Genomic DNA, 15994 nt, shown 5'->3' with positions numbered 1-15994 from the left:
TTGCACCATTTACACAAACGGGTGTCTTGTTAAATATCACTTTCTAGGGAAAGTATTTTCAGTCTCCTTCTTTAACCTGTTAGAGTGTGTCAGTAGCTATTACTGAAACATTTTGTTGCATTTGTGTACATTAGATAATAGATAAATAGTATATATGGATCCTACTACAGAATGTCAATCTTCTTTCATAACTGAATCTCTCTTGCTCCAGAATTTGTTATTCAGAAATGTTAGCAGTGAATCAGAAAGCTATATTTTTAAGTTGGGAACTTAAAAATATGATATGTGACAGATATATAATGTTAAATATACTGCCTTTTTATTTTAGTTTTTTATAAATGTATTTATTTTTATTTTATTTTTGGCTGCGTTGGGTCTTTGTTGCTGCGTACGGGCTTTAGTTGCAGTAAACGGGCTACTCTTCGTTGGTGCGAGGGCTTCTCATTTTGGTGGCTTCTCTTGTTGCGGAGCACGGGCTCTAGGCTCGCGGGCTTCAGTAGTTGTGGCATGCGGGCTCAGTAGTTGTGGTGCACGGGCTTAGTTGCTCTGCGGCATGTGAGATCTTCCTGGACCAGGGCTCAGACCTGCGTCCCCTGCATTGGAAAGCAGATTCTTAACCATTGTGCCACCAGGGAAGTCCCTATACTGCCTTTTTTTTTTTTTTTTTGCGGTACGGGGGCCTTTCACTGTTGTGGCCTCTCCCGTTGCGGAGCACAGGCTCCGGACATGCAGGCTCAGTGGCCATGGCTCACGGGCCCAGCCGCTCCGCAGCATGTGGGATCTTCCCGGATCGGGGCACGAACCCGCGTCCCCTGCATCGGCAGGTGGACTCTCAACCACTGTGCCACCAGGGAAGCCCTATACTGCCTTTTTAAGAAGTCAGAATGCAACTGTTTTACCCATGGAAAACTGAAGCAAAGAGAGATTTCAGTTGCCTGAAGTTATAGTGTGATAGCTTCGAGTCAGGAATGAAAGACACACTGCCAGGATTGGTGATCTATCAAGTGGAGTGAATCCCCGTAATCACATAGAAGAGCTAATAAAAGCTTATTAAGGGACTTCCCTGGTGATCCAATGGGTAAGACTCCATGCTTCCAATGTAGGGAGCCTAGGTTCGAACTCTGGTTGGGGAACTAGATCCCGCATGCATGCCACAACTGAGTCCGCATATCGCAACTACGAAGTCCACATGCTGCAACTAAAGATCCCGCATGTGGCACCGAAGATCCCGTGTGCTGCAACTAAGACCCGGCGCAGGCTAAATAAATAAATAAATAAGCAAGCTTATTAAAAGTCAATTTCACTCATCTAATTATTTATAAATTGATTTGTTTCTATTTTAAACTTAATGTACATACATATGTATTTAAGATGTTACACAAGTGTTGATCCATTTTAGATTTGAGTAATTCCTAGACTGGTTACCTAGAAAGTTTTTAAATGGTAATATTATTTTGGGCTCTGGACATTAAATAATATTCTTGGAAGAATGGCATCTAAATACAGATGTTGTTATAAGTTTTTTTTTTCTTCTTCCCTAAAAAAACTCAACCTATATGTCTCTATTATATATAGATATAGAACTATGTTTGAGTGAATTCAGGCTAACACTTTACCAAAGCATATTGCACGGTGACAGTTTTTTTTCCAATTTTTACTTCTAGTGAATTTGGTTCCAAAATCATCTTACTGAAGCCAATTATCAAAGTGTTGCCAAAACTCTTTGAGTCTCGAGAGAAGGCTGTTCGAGATGAAGCCAAACTAATTGCTGTGGAGATTTATAGATGGATTCGAGATGCTCTGAGACCCCCATTACAAAGTATAAACTCTGTCCAGGTGAGGCACAAAGTTTTTTGGTTGTCTTTGTATAAGGTTAATATGAAGATATTTCCTTCCTGTCATTGTTGTTGATATTCTGTCCTTACAAATAATTATTTTTCATTCTTAATTTTGAAATCATTTTTTTCTGAGCATACCTGTTTCTACGGTTACTGTGTCCTCTCAAATTAAATACTGTGCATTCACCGATGCCAGTAGGTTAGTGTTGAATCTATAGCAGTTTATAAGATCCTTTTTTTAATTATTAATTACTTTATTTATTTATTTATCTTTGGCTGTGTTGGGTCTTTGTTGCGGTGCACAGGCTTCTTTTTGCGGTGGTTTCTCTTATTACAGAGCACGGGCTCTAGGCACGCGGGCTTCAGTAGTTGTGGCACGCAGGCTCAGTAGTTGTGGCTCACAGGCTCTAGAGTGCAGGCTCATTAGTTGTGGCTCACGGGCTCTAGAGTGCAGGCTCAGTAGTTGTGGTTCCGCGGCGTGTGGGATCTTCCCGGACCAGGGCTGGAACCTGTGTCACCTGCGTTGGCAGGCAGATTCTTAACCACTATGCCACCAGGGAAGTCCTATAAGATCCTTTTATAATACTTTTGAGTGGCAGGACTTAATATCTGTTTAGACAAAATGCATTCTATTTTTTACATTTCAGTTGGTTTTAGAGACATTATTTGTTGCAAATATATGTGAATTCATGAAGTAATGAGAGTGTCTTAAAAAGTGGATTTTATTCTTCTAAGTGCTTAGTCATATATCTTCAGTATAGTAGATATACATCAATTTGACTCATACTACAAAATGTGCACAATTTAAATTTATCTTTTCTTGTTTGCCTTATTAGAGCCACATAAATAAGAAATTGGGTTCTGATCTATTAGTAAATATAAATATATTCTCTAATGGCAGAGATATAGATATGTTTTTAAAATATTTTATGATATTTGCAGTTGAAAGAACTAGAAGAAGAATGGGTCAAACTGCCAACAGGTGCTCCTAAACCAAGTAGGTTTTTGCGTTCCCAGCAAGAACTAGAAGCTAAATTGGAACAGCAGCAGTCTGCTGGTGGAGATGCTGAGGGAGGTAAGCCACTTTTCAACGCTGGTTTCTATAAAAATTAGCAAGAACTGGCCCTGTCACAGTAACCTGTGTTCACGAGGTGCATTTTATAGGATTGCTGTTTAATAAAATACATACAATCCTATGGTTTGTAGGATTAATAATTCTGATCCCTCCTGTATCAAGATTTCATCAGGGGTGTGAAAGGACAGCTGATAACTGTTTAATAAGTAAACTATTTCTTTTTTTTTTTTTTTTTTTGGCCACACTGCGTGGCATGCAGCATATTAGCTCCCCGACCAGGGATTGAACCCATGCCCACCCCCTGCATTGGAAGGCCGAGTCTTAACCACTGGACTTCCAGGGAAGTCCCCATTTCATCCATTTTTAAGGGTTGTTTTGTTTTGTTTTCCTCCTGGAAGGTGGTGACGATGGTGATGAGGTACCACAGATAGATGCTTATGAGCTTTTGGAAGCAGTAGAAATTCTTTCCAAACTTCCCAAAGACTTTTATGACAAAATTGTAAGTAATGGTAGACTTCTTTCGTTTATTTCATTTTAAATAATTACTTGAATATAATTAGAGTGCTCTTCTGAGCCCTTTTCCTGGTGCACCCTCTTCCACCCCGTATCTTCCCTAATAAAGTGAGTCAGTTGTTTCTTCTTTGTTCCCATACTACTTTGTATATGTACCTACTTTAGTCCTTCTTTTTACTTCTTGCCAGAAACCTGAACATTATTCTTGACTTATATCTTTTCCTCGTTGTCTGTCTGGTTTTTACCTTTAAATATCTCTCAAATTCATCCCCCTTTCTCCATCCCCAGGATTTCTTTCTCTACCCCGGGGTTACTTCTTTTTTTTTTTTTCCCCCTACCCCAGGCTTTCTTGACCTTGGCACTGTTGACATTTTTTTGCCAGATATTTCTTTGCTTGGGGAATTGCATGGGCGTTGTTGTATGTTTAGCAGCATCACTGGCCTTTACCGATCAGATATTAGTAATACCATTCCTCCAAGTCATGACAGTCAAAAATGTCTCCAGACTTTGCCAAATGTACCCCAAGAGACAAAATTATCCCCAACTGAGAAAGTTTTATCCCAGCCACTACCATCAGCTCTTGCCTTGTATGCTGCTATAATCTTCTTACAAGATACCCTGTCTGCTCTTGCCTCCTTCCCATCATATTTCACAATATAATTAGAGGTGTCATTTTTGAAAATGGAAATCTTCCCATAGTATTGCCTCATTAAAATCCTTCAATGGCTTCCATGGATTTTAAGATGATGTCTGAAATCATACTGTAGCCATTGAGGTGTGATTTATGGTACCTTTGAGGTCCCCACTTACCTTCCAGCCACATCTCTAATTCCTCTCACTCTCCATGCTTCAGTCATACTGAATTTCTCCTGGCATCAAATGTGCCAAGCTTTTTTTCCCCCCTAAACTCTAGGCCTTAATATGCTGTTCTTTCTGCCTATAACATTCTTCTCCCCCCATTTACCTCATAATAACTCTTCATCGTCTAGATCCCACCTTAAGTATCACTTCTTGGGGGAGATTGTACCTGAAAGCCTAAACTGGGCTAAGTCCTCTTGTTGTATTACCAAAGCAGCTTGTACTTCTCCTGTCACAGTCGTCATGACCTGATAGTTATTTATTGAAGATCATCCTACCTCTGCTATCAGCTCCTTGAGTATCCTGTTATCTTCTGATTAACAAATAAATATTTGATAAATTGAATTGAATTGTAATTCCTTCAGGGTGATGGGTTTGTCATCTTGTTTTTATCCCCAGTTCTCTCCAACAGTGGGTATTCGAATTCTAGTGAAGCGTATTGTACTTTATATACACAAAACAAAAAATTAGCATTATACCTACAATCTGGAAAACTAATATCCAGGATTAGAACAGTATTGGTTGTTGGTTATATGTTTGTTCTTTTCTGGTCTTTCTAATGTTATCAATATGGAAATTCCTCTCTCCTGTAGATGTGCCGCTGTGAGATATGCTAGAAATGCTTTCTATTAATGTTTTCTGTTTAACACTTGCTTAAAGTTTACCCAGAAAATGAGAAGGAAAAGTCTATGGCATTTCATTCTGTTTACTTATTGTAGAACATTAGGGTTATGAAATGTTACAAAAATACTTTTAATATATGAACAAAATTTTATGTATATGAGCAAAACATTCTGATTGGCTACACAGTTTTGTAATTTTGATTTCTGACTAGCTTTAGAAAGTTTCTGAAAACAAAAAATATATATCTTTGAATTAGTAGCATGCAAGAAATAGACTTTTATTTTGCGCTCTTATTTTCTGTTCTACAAGTGACTCATATTGTGTCTTGTAGGAGGCAAAAAAATGGCAAGAAAGAAAAGAAGCCCTGGAAGCTGTAGAAGTACTAGTGAAAAACCCCAAACTGGAAGCAGGCGATTATGCAGATTTAGTAAAAGCTTTGAAGAAGGTAAATGTGAGGAGTTTCAGCATTGGTATCCCAACAGCAGACCAGGCCGTTGAGTTTTTCTTCATCAGTCAATCTTTTTTTACCACAGTTGCATTGCCATTTAGGGAACACTATTGATGGTTTTTGAATTATAGGCATACATTTTTTTAAGGGTTATTTAAAATGACTGTCCTAGGCTAGTTTAGAGGGATTGGTTTTCAATCTTTATTATCACTTTGACTTTAAATATGCTGTTTGGTAGCTTGTACAAATGTCAAGAAATAGAGAATCTTGCTGATCTAGAACCAGATATTCTAGTTTTATAATTCTACAGAATGAGCTTTTTAAATTGGCTCTATTTAATGGGACAAATATTAAATATGAAGAGTGTTTTTCATTAGATAGCGAGGGATACCACCTTGTATTATATCAGCATGTAAAGTACAGGATCTGGGGATATGTGGTCAATTATAAAGCAGGTAAGTACTAAATAAGAAAGAAATATTTTAGGAAATACTCCTTTGTTATTGCTTAGGTCCAAACAAGTTGAATGCTGGGGTGTATATTTTTGTATGTACTGACTTTTCATAAAGTCTGAAAGTATAGATCAGACAATTGTGGATGTAGTTATAGAGCTTAATAACAAACTTTTTTTTTTTTAATTTACTCATTTAATTAATTTATTTGTGGCTGCGTTGAGTCTTCGTTGCTGCGTGTGGACTTTCTCTAGTTTGTGGCCAGCGGGGGCTACTCTTCGTTTCAGTGCACAGGATTCTCATTGCAGTGGCTTCTCTTGTTGTATAGAGCGCAGGCTCTAGGCACACGGGCTTCAGTAGTTGTGGCACACAGGCTCAGTAGTTGTGGCTCATGGGCTTTAGAGTGCAGGCTCAGTAGTTGTGGCACACAGGCTTAGTTGCTTCGCAGCATGTGGGATCTTCCCAGAACAGGGCTCGAACCCATGTCCCCTGCCTTGGCAGGCAGATTCTTAACCACTGCACCACCAGGGAAGTCCCTGAAGACATTTTCTTGAATATAGCAAGGATGAAAATGTTTTGTTTGCTTCTTCAGCCTGAAATTGCAGAGGATTAGCATGGTGGGGGGAGGAGGTTACTCTTTAATTATATGTGTATATAAGAGTAATTCTCATTATTCATAGTACTTATGTTCTGTAAAGTCACCACAGACACTGAATTAGCAAATGCTGAACCATTGCTCCAAGGGAAGATACAGCGTTAAGGTCCTGCAACCCTCTGGTCACATTTTCATCAACCGATCAATGCATAACCTTGTTTTATTCTATTTGAAGACATCTTATTCAGTATGTATTATTGATCCATTAACATTGAACTCACAGCCAACAGAAATATAACTCGTGCCTGAACAAAGCCTACCTAACACATTTATTTTCTCCGAAAGGGACATCACAGCACTTTTGCACATAGGAACACCAGACAACACTTCAGCAGTACACTTGGGGGCCATTTTAAACAGTGAAAGCCCCAATCAAAAGCACAAAAATGCAAAAAACCAAGGCAGTAAATAGACTACGAAAAAGATACTTGGGTACAGTATGAGAGCTGAAAGAAGAAGGCAGAGTATTGCATTGTTCACCTCAGCTGGGAATGTGCACATCCGGCAACATAGATTTTTCCTAGCTCTGTGCTTGTCTGTGAGTGACCAGGAAAGTGCCTCAATTATTGATTTGGGGCTTATAAGTTAATTTTAATGTGTGGATGAATTCACAAATATGAAATCCATAAATAATGAGGATGGACCATATCTTCTCACAGTCACCCTTCCTTTGCTTTCCTCTAAGTAGGATTTGGAGACAGGGATATTATTTGTCAAAATCGTTGTTCATCAGTCTTCCATCTTGAAGAGCCAAAGACCCAGGCAAGACTACAGTCGTCTCTTGGTATCCCCGGTGGGGGGAGGGGGGGTGTTCCAGGAGCTCCCACCTATACTAAATCTGTTCAAGTTCCTTGTATAAAAAGGCATAGTACAATGAATACTGTTGGCCCTCCATATCTGCAGTTATGGAGGACTGACTGTAATTAAAAGGGAATTGCCCTAGGGAAAACATTTCGCCAACCTGGAGCCTGGGAGGAAAAAGGAAGGGTAGAAGGTGGTAAGGGAAATGAGATTCTAGTGGCCTTGAAGAGAGCTTCAGATTTTCTGTAAGTTCTAGCATATAATTTTTATCAGGAATCTTATGGAAACATATATTGCACTGAATTCTCAATGGCTCAAATAAAAGCTTTTATTTTTCCCTATGTAATGATCAGGAATGTTAATTGGAATCAGGAATGTTAATAGTTGATGTTCTCTACATGCATTTTCTTAGGATATTATATTTTCAAATGAAGACTGTTCTGTGATTTCCATTGGCATTGTGACTATGAATATAAGCTCTGTCTGTATTCTATACAGAGAAGATTATGGGTCTTTATATTTGGGTAGACATAGTGGATTTCTGTGAGATCTTAGGGTAGCAGGAGGCACTTTCCCTCTTTACATGGTGGAGTGGGGGCAACCAATCAAAGGCAACAAACAAGTAAAAAGAAACTTAATTTTGTGGCTAAAATATTTAAAACAATGAAAAGTTAATGTCAGTGTAAATTAACATGACATTTTGTGGGGTTTTTTTGGTTTTTTGTTTGTTTTTTTATTTTTGGCTGTGTTGGGTCTTCATTGCTGCGTGCTGGCTTTCTCTAGTTGCAACGAGTAGGGGCTACTCTTCGTTGCGGTGCATGTGCTTCCCATGGAGGTGGCTTCTCGTTGCAGAGCACGAGCTCTAGGAGCATGGGCTTCAGTAGTTGTGGCACACGGGCTTCAGTAGTTGTGGCTCGTGGGCTCTAAAGCGCAGGCTCAGTTGTTGTGGTGCATGGGCTTAGTTGCTCTGCGGCATGTGGGAGCTTCCAGGACCAGGGATCGAAGCCATGTCCCCTGCATTGGCAGGCGGATTCTTAACCACTGTGCCTCCAGGGAAGTCCAAAATTTTGTTTTGGTTTTTTAAATCAGTTTACTGTTTTTATGTTTTTTAATTATTTATTTATCTGTTGCGGTACGCAAGCCTCTCACTGTTGTGGCCTCTCCCGTTGCGGAGCACAGGCTCCGGACGCGCAGGCTCAGCGGCCATGGCTCACGGGCCCAGCTGCTCCACGGCATGTGGGATCTTCCCGGACCAGGGCACAAACCCGTGTCCCCCGCATCGGCAGGCGGACTCTCAACCACTGCGCCACCAGGGAAGCCCTGTTTTTTTTATTTTTATTTATTTATTTATTGGCTGTGTTGAGTCTTCGTTGCTGTGCGTGGGCTTTCTCTAGTTGTGGTGAGCGGGGGCTACTCTTCGTTGCGATGCATATGCTTCTCATTGCGATGGCTTCTCTTGTTGTGGAGCACGGGCTCTAGGTGCTCGGGCTTCAGTAGTTGTAGCACGAGGGCTCAGTAGTTGTGGCGCACGGGCTTAGTTGCTCCAAGGCATATGGGATCTTCCCGGACCAGGTTTCGAACTTGTGTCCCCTGCATTGGCAGGTGGGTTCTTTAACTACTGTGCCACCAGGGAAGCCCTATATATGTTCTTTTTCATATTCTTTTCCATTATGGTTTATCCCAGGAAATGGAATATAGTTTCCCGTGCTATACAGTAGGACCTTGTTGTTTATCCATCCTATATATACTAATTTGTATCTACTAATCCCAAACTCCCAATCCTTCCTTCCCCCACCCGCTCTCCACGCCATATTCATATTATATTCACCTGTGTTGGTCTTTGTAGACCCATCCCTCTTCCTTCCGTAAATAGTTTCTTCTCTCTAGTGTCTATGAAGTAATCTTACTAATTTCCCAATTTTACCCTTTAATGCAAATAGTAAAAAACTATTCATTTTGAAATTCCTTATGATATTCCTGAAGTTATTTCATAAACTGTCTTCTTCTAAGTTGTCACCTGACCTAGCATATTTTGATGGCTTTCTTGTTCTCACGGGTTATAGTTCTTTATAAGATTCCTTTTCTCCCTCCCTCCCACCCCTCAGATAGCTTCTTTGACTTTGTCAATTACCTATGGATATTGGTTGGTATATATATATTTTTTCATCTTTAAGATGGGTTTTCAAGGTGTTTTATTATATAATCTCCATTGACTTTCTCTGTGTTATTAATACTTTTTCACTTGGTCTTTCTTGGTCTTTCTTTTTCTTGTATTCATTATAGTTTTCTAAACACAATCACGATGGGTTTTGGGGGGTTTTTGGTTTGTTTGGTTAACAGTGTTTTTGTTTTGATTACTGTTTAGTGGCTTACACTACTAGTTAAAGGTAAATACTAATTATTACTTAAAATCACATTGTAGGCCTAGATTTATGGGAGAAGTGACAGCACTTTTAATTACAGAATATTTCCCATTATTTAGCTTAAATTAACATTGTGAGCTAAAGCTTTCATTCCCAGCTCTAGAACAGAGTTGCTGAGTTTTTCCTCAACGCTGGAATAGAGTCCTCCCACATACACTGTTTTTCTTAAAAATAAACACTTTTCCATATTCCCCACTCCCGTTTTGTTTTTTGTTTGTTTGTTTGCTTGTTTTGGCCACACGGCACGGCGTGCGGGATCTTAGGAACCCGTGCCCCCTGCATTGGGAGTGCGGAGTCTTAACCATTGGACCACCAGGGAAGTCCCCCCACCACTCCCATTTCTCAGTTAAGAACAACTTGTTTAATCAAACTGAGATGTGTGACAGTGAGTGTTAATATGCAGATATTGTAATAGATGCCTGGTTCATTGCTCATCAATAAATTCATTCAGTCTTCTATTATATCCTGAACTATAATAGGTTCACAAGATCCTCTTCAAAACTTTACATTAGGATCATCAGTGTCTGATATTCAACTTCCACTGGTTATTGATCTAATGGTAACTTTAGAGGTAGTCTCTCTTTTTTTTTTAATTAAGAACGTCTTCTTTTTTAAAAATTTTTAAATTTATTTTTGGCTGCGTTGGGTCGTCGTTGCTGTGCACAGCCTTTCTCTAGTTGTGGCAGTCGGGCTACTCTTCCTTGCGGTGCGTGGGCTTCTCATTGCCGTGGCTTCTCTTGTTGCAGAGCACAGGCTCTAGCGGGCTTCAGTAGTTGCAGCACGCGGGCTCAGTAGTTGTGGCTCTCGGGCTCTAGAGCGCAAGCTCAGTAGTTGCGGTGCACAAGCATAGTTGCTCCATGGCATGTGGGATCTTCCCAGACCAGGGCTCAAACCCATGTCCCCTATATTGGCAGGCAGATGCTTAACCACTGCGCCACCAGGGAAGTCTCTAGAGGTAGTCTCTTTTTTTTTTTTTTTTGCAGTACGCGGGCCTCTCACTGTTGTGGCCTCTCCCGTTGTGGAGCACAGGCTCTGGACGCGCAGGCTCAGCAGCCACAGCTCACGGGCCCAGCCGCTCCGCAGCATGTGGGATCTTCCCAGACCGGGGTACAAACCCGTGTCCCCTGCATCGGCAGGCGGACTCTCAACCACTGCACCACCAGGGAAGCCCTAGAGGTAGTCTCTTAAGGATGGGATTGAATGATGGCCTTTAATTGGGGCAGTATAACAAAATCACCTTTTGAGCTATATTAAAATACTGATATCCAAATCCCATCACAAATTCATTGAACTAGGACCTCTTGGAATGGGGCCTGGCATGTTTTTGATGACCATTCCTAGAATATACATTTAGATGTTAAATATAAAGTCTAGCATGTAAATAATACCTGAGATGCTTTGGTAAGGAAAAATAATCCAGACGTTTACAAATACCAATAATGTGTTCAATACAAAACTGAATAGAATTTTTACTCCATAAATTTATAGTAATTACAGATTTAACAAAATGTTTATTAGGACCCTGATCTCATCTTCTCATAAGGAAAATGAATTTGCCATGAGTTTACAGGGAGAATATGCTTTAGTAAAGAGAGCAAAAGCTTTGGAGTCAAAGCAGACCTAGGTTTGAATCACAGCACTGCCGTTGGCTAGCTCTGTGACCTTGAGCATGTTAATCTCTATTTATTTTTTTTTAAATAAATTTATTTATTTTTGCCTTTGTTGGGTCTTCGTTGCTGCACGCAGGCTTTCTCTAGTCGCGGGGAGCTGGGGCTACCGTTCGTTGCAGTGCAGTCTTCTCAGGCTTCTCTTGCTATGGAGCACAGGCTTTAGGCACGTAGGTTTCAGTAGTTGTGGCGCACAGGCTCAGTAGGTGTGGCTCATGGGCTTAGTTGCTCCGTGGCATGTGGGATCTTCCTGGACCAGGGCTTGAACTCGTGTCCCCTGCATTGGCAGGCGGATTCTTAACCACTGCGTCACCAGGGAAGTCCTCTATTTAATTCTTGAAATCCACAAAATTGAGATAGTAATAGTACCTGCTTTATAGGGTTTGAGTGAAAATTAAAATAAGGATTATAAAGCACCTATAAAATTATGGCATCTAATGTTTTAAAATTTTTATTGGGGTATAGTTGCCTTACAATGTTGTGTTAGTTTCTACTGTACAGCAAAATGAATCAGCTATACATATACATATATCCCCTCTTTTTTGGATTTCTTTCCCATTTAGTTCACCGCAGTGCATTAAGTAGAGTTCCGTGTGCTATACAGTATATTCTCATTAGTTATCTATTTTATACATAGTATCAATAGTGTATATGTGTCAATCCCAATCTCCCAGTTCCTCCCACCCCACCTTCCCCCTTGGTATCCATACATTTGTTTTCTACATCTGTGTCCCTATTTCTGCTTTGCAGATAAGATCATCTGTACCATTTTTCTAGATTCCACATGTATGCGTTAATATACAATATTTGTTTTTCTCTTTCTGGCTTACTTTACTCTGTATGACTCTCTCTGTGTCCATCCATGTCTCTACAAATGATTCAATTTTGTTCCTTTTTATGGCTGAGTAATATTCCTGTGTGTGTGTGTGTGTGTATGTGTATATGTATATATATATATATATACACCACATTTTCTATATCCATTCCTCTGCTGATGGACATTTAGGTTGTTTCCATGTCCTGGCTATTGTAATTAGTGCTGCTGTGAACATTGGGGTGCATGTGTCTTTTTGAATTATGGTTTTCTTTGGGTATATACCCAGTAATGGGATTGCTGGGTCATATGGTAGTTCTGTTTTTAGTTTTTGAAGTTGTTTTTAATAAATGTTAGTCTTTTAACCCTTACTCCTCAGCACTTAGGGAATATATGTAGGTGCCAAATAGAACTTCGTTGAATGCTATGCATTAGGGGTTCTTTAATTCAGGGAATCTGGAATGAAGTGTTCTGCTTATGAAATACCACATCTTAGGGATAAAGTCCAAAATAGAATGGAAGCATTACTTCTACCTGGGAAAAGAGTGAAAAAACAAGGGTTTGGGAGCGCTTAAAAGTAAAGCAGCTTTTTAACACCAGCTGACTTGAGCAGTATACCAAAGTAAAATCTCATTAGGAGGGAACTGAGGCATAGTCACTGTCTTGCTAGATTGACACAAATGCAGCTACTACCTATGACTTTTGATAAGTTCTGGGCCTTGTAGGGTATGCTATCAGAGGGTGGTAGTATAAACATTGCTGGAGGAGACTGCTGAGAGACTCTGAATACAAGTCTGATGATCACTACATAACTAAAATGGCAGCTGCAAGGCCAGAAGCTCCCTCAGAGGAATGGTTGCAATGGCATTTGCAATTTAGAGTCCACATCAGCTTCTTTTTTTTTTTTGTATTTAATTTTTTTATTGAAGTATAGTTGATTTACAGTGCTGTGCCAGTCTCTGCTGTACAGCAAAGTGACTCAAGCAAAGTTATACACATAGAGACATTCTTTTTTTAAATATTCTTTTCCATTATGGTTTATCACAGGATATTGAATATAGTATAGTTCCCTGTGCTATACAGTAGGACCTTGTTATTTATCCATCCTATATATAATAGTTTACATCCCATCAGCTTCTTGAAGGTACCTACAACAGTTTCTACTGGTGTTTCTTGGGTATAAATTTTAGAGCTGCTACTCTGTGGTGTCTTTTGGAGATACACCGTCTTTTGGCTTTCCCTGCCCCAAAGCAAAGTCAGCAGGCCTCCAGCTTCTCTGCCATTATCAGAGTCACCTCCTGCACAGTTGTGCAATGCTGACAGCCCATACTACCACAAATGGAGCGTTAGCGATTTGACCTGGTTTTATGTATATTTTACCGGTAGAACTTTAAGATAGGAGACTAAACATAATGAAGGGAAGCTCCCAAATTTGATATTGTCAAGGAAGAATCTTTCCTCTTTTGTAGGAAACAAAGTTGGCTATTCATTACATAATAGCTTTCAGAGTTCTTTTAAGAATAAATTTTCAGTTCCCTTCTATGGGGCTGTGACTCTTTTGTTTTCCTTTCTTTCCACCCTCTGTAGGTTGTTGGAAAGGACACCAATGTCATGTTGGTGGCTCTGGCAGCAAAATGTCTTACTGGCCTGGCTGTTGGGCTAAGGAAGAAATTCGGACAATATGCAGGACACGTAAGTAACACTCCTTTTTTTGATACAAATCAACAACGTTATCAAGAATGGCAGGCTAGTTTGCTTTATGCTTTAAAACAGCTTTTTGGCACAGATCTTTATATATATGGGGAAAGTAAATTTCTCACTAAGTTTTGTTAATACTGAGTATAACTCCTTACAACATTTCAATAAAAATGTCAGTTGTAACTAAATTCACTAGCTTTATGTAGAAAATCAGGCACTTGACCTAAAGTACTTAGTTCAATTGATTTGCCTATTACTTATTTACTTATATCTTGCTTTGCTCTTAAAATATTATATACAGTATAACAGTATGAAGTATAACTTGTGATAACCAGAACAGAGTAAAAATGAGAGCAGGAAAGACAATATAAAACCGGAAGTGAGATTAATATATAAAATGTATTTTATGGTGTTTTTCTATTTTAAAAAGTAGTTTACTTATATACTTGAGACATCTTATATAGGTTACACTGTTGGTGATATATCAGTTTATTATAAGAAACTGACTAGAGACATTCGTTGAACATAAATTTGGAAGCAATCAAGTTTGCTAACAGTTTTAACAAATTGCGATGTTTTCTTTAATTCTGGCATCTGTCAGTTGGCCTCTAAATCTCATCTGTATTACTTAAAATGGCTCAGCATCCTGAATATTGACCATAGTGAACTTTAGGGTTTAACTTGCTAGCCACTGATCATTTGATTCCCTGGATTGACTTTTGAGAGTCTCCTAATAGTCTGTAGTCATGTGTCAGTTTTATATTGAAGCAAACATCAAACCTCACTTAGTTATGGTATTTGGAGCTTGCTTACTCATAGCATTAAAAATAATTTCAGAGAACTCAACTGAAAAAAATAAGACACTACCAAATAAAAATAAATCATGACTAGCTTGTTACCAGGGAAATAAAAATAAGGGTCTTTAAAACCCTTAAACGTGTAAATCACAAATTGGAGTAAAATTATAATCATTATGTTTATAGTAATCATTACTTATTATATAATATCTCTGTGTGTGTATGGTATCGAGTGTATTGATTAGCTTTTGGTCAGTTTTGTGTTACTTAGAATATTTTATACTTCTGTATTATAATTTTTCAAGCTAGAAAACAATCTTTAAAGTACATTTTAATTTACTAAATTTATAGTTAGATGATTACCTGACCATTTAGTTTGAATTCTGATTCTGGCTTTGTGACATTTTGGTGTGCAGCTTAAAGAATGTCTCTAGTGCTTTACAGTTTGGGGTATTTGTCTCCCCTTAAAATTACATCATATACAGTGTTTGATATCAAGCACGTTAGTGTGGTTCAGCTTTATTTTCCTTAGCTACTTATAAACTGTCTTTTTGACAATATATATAAAAGTGAACTTTAGCTTTATAGCTATTAAAATATCTTGATTTTTGATTGGCAGGGGGCAAAATGGGTAAAGGAAGTCAATTGTATGGTGACGGATGAAAACTAGATTTTTGGTGGTGAGCACGCTATAGTGTATACAGAAATCGAATTATAATGTGGTACACATGAATCTTAGATAATGTTATGAACCAGTGTTACATCAATAAAAACAGTTTTTAAAAGTATTTTGATTTTCAGGTTTATTACTAACTCTTAGTATTAAAAAGTCTTTTATATTTCTCCATGGAAACTGTATTCCTTCTGATCTGTATCACTTCTATGAAATTTTTTTAAAAAATTGGGTTGGGGGAGGTGCCATTGAGCTTTGCTAGATATTTTAGACCTTAAAAAGCAACTTTAATTTGCCTGCCAGCACAGTGCCTGGCTACATATACTCAATACATATACTTGGTATTCAATAAATATTTAATGAATTAGTAATAGTTTATAAGATAAACATTATAAAAATTCTAACTTTACTGATCTAAACTTAGTACTTGAGTAAGAAGACACAGTTCTGATCAAAATTGCTGGGCTTCCCTGGTGGCACAGTGGTTGAGAGTCTGCCTGCCGATGCAGGGGACACGGGTTCGTGCCCCAGTCCGGGAAGATCCCACATGCCGCGGAGCGGCTGGGCCCGTGAGCCATGGCCGCTGAGCCTGTGCGTCTGGAGCCTGTGCTCTGCAGCGGGAGAGGCCCCAACAGTGAGAGGCCCGTGTACTGCAAAA

The 15994-nt window shown here is 39.1% G+C and overlaps 1 protein-coding gene across 5 annotated transcripts in view; it reads left to right on the top strand.

Annotated features, from left to right (window-relative positions):
* CKAP5 (cytoskeleton associated protein 5) overlaps positions 1–15994 on the top strand; it is a 107084-nt gene that overhangs the window by 40767 nt on the left and 50323 nt on the right. For all 5 annotated transcript variants that reach the window (XM_073808873.1, XM_019947855.3, XM_073808872.1 and 2 more), the window contains 5 exons: positions 1665–1836; positions 2781–2913; positions 3312–3412; positions 5240–5353; positions 13756–13860. In XM_073808873.1, the coding sequence (XP_073664974.1) occupies positions 1665–1836; positions 2781–2913; positions 3312–3412; positions 5240–5353; positions 13756–13860 (625 nt within the window). The remainder of the gene's footprint in view (positions 1–1664; positions 1837–2780; positions 2914–3311; positions 3413–5239; positions 5354–13755; positions 13861–15994) is intronic.

The sequence above is a fragment of the Tursiops truncatus genome, chromosome 8, assembly GCF_011762595.2.
Source record: "Tursiops truncatus isolate mTurTru1 chromosome 8, mTurTru1.mat.Y, whole genome shotgun sequence".
Lineage (NCBI taxonomy): Eukaryota > Metazoa > Chordata > Mammalia > Artiodactyla > Delphinidae > Tursiops > Tursiops truncatus.
Note: the sequence above shows the minus strand (reverse complement) of the source record. Positions and strands in the feature narration are given on the sequence as shown.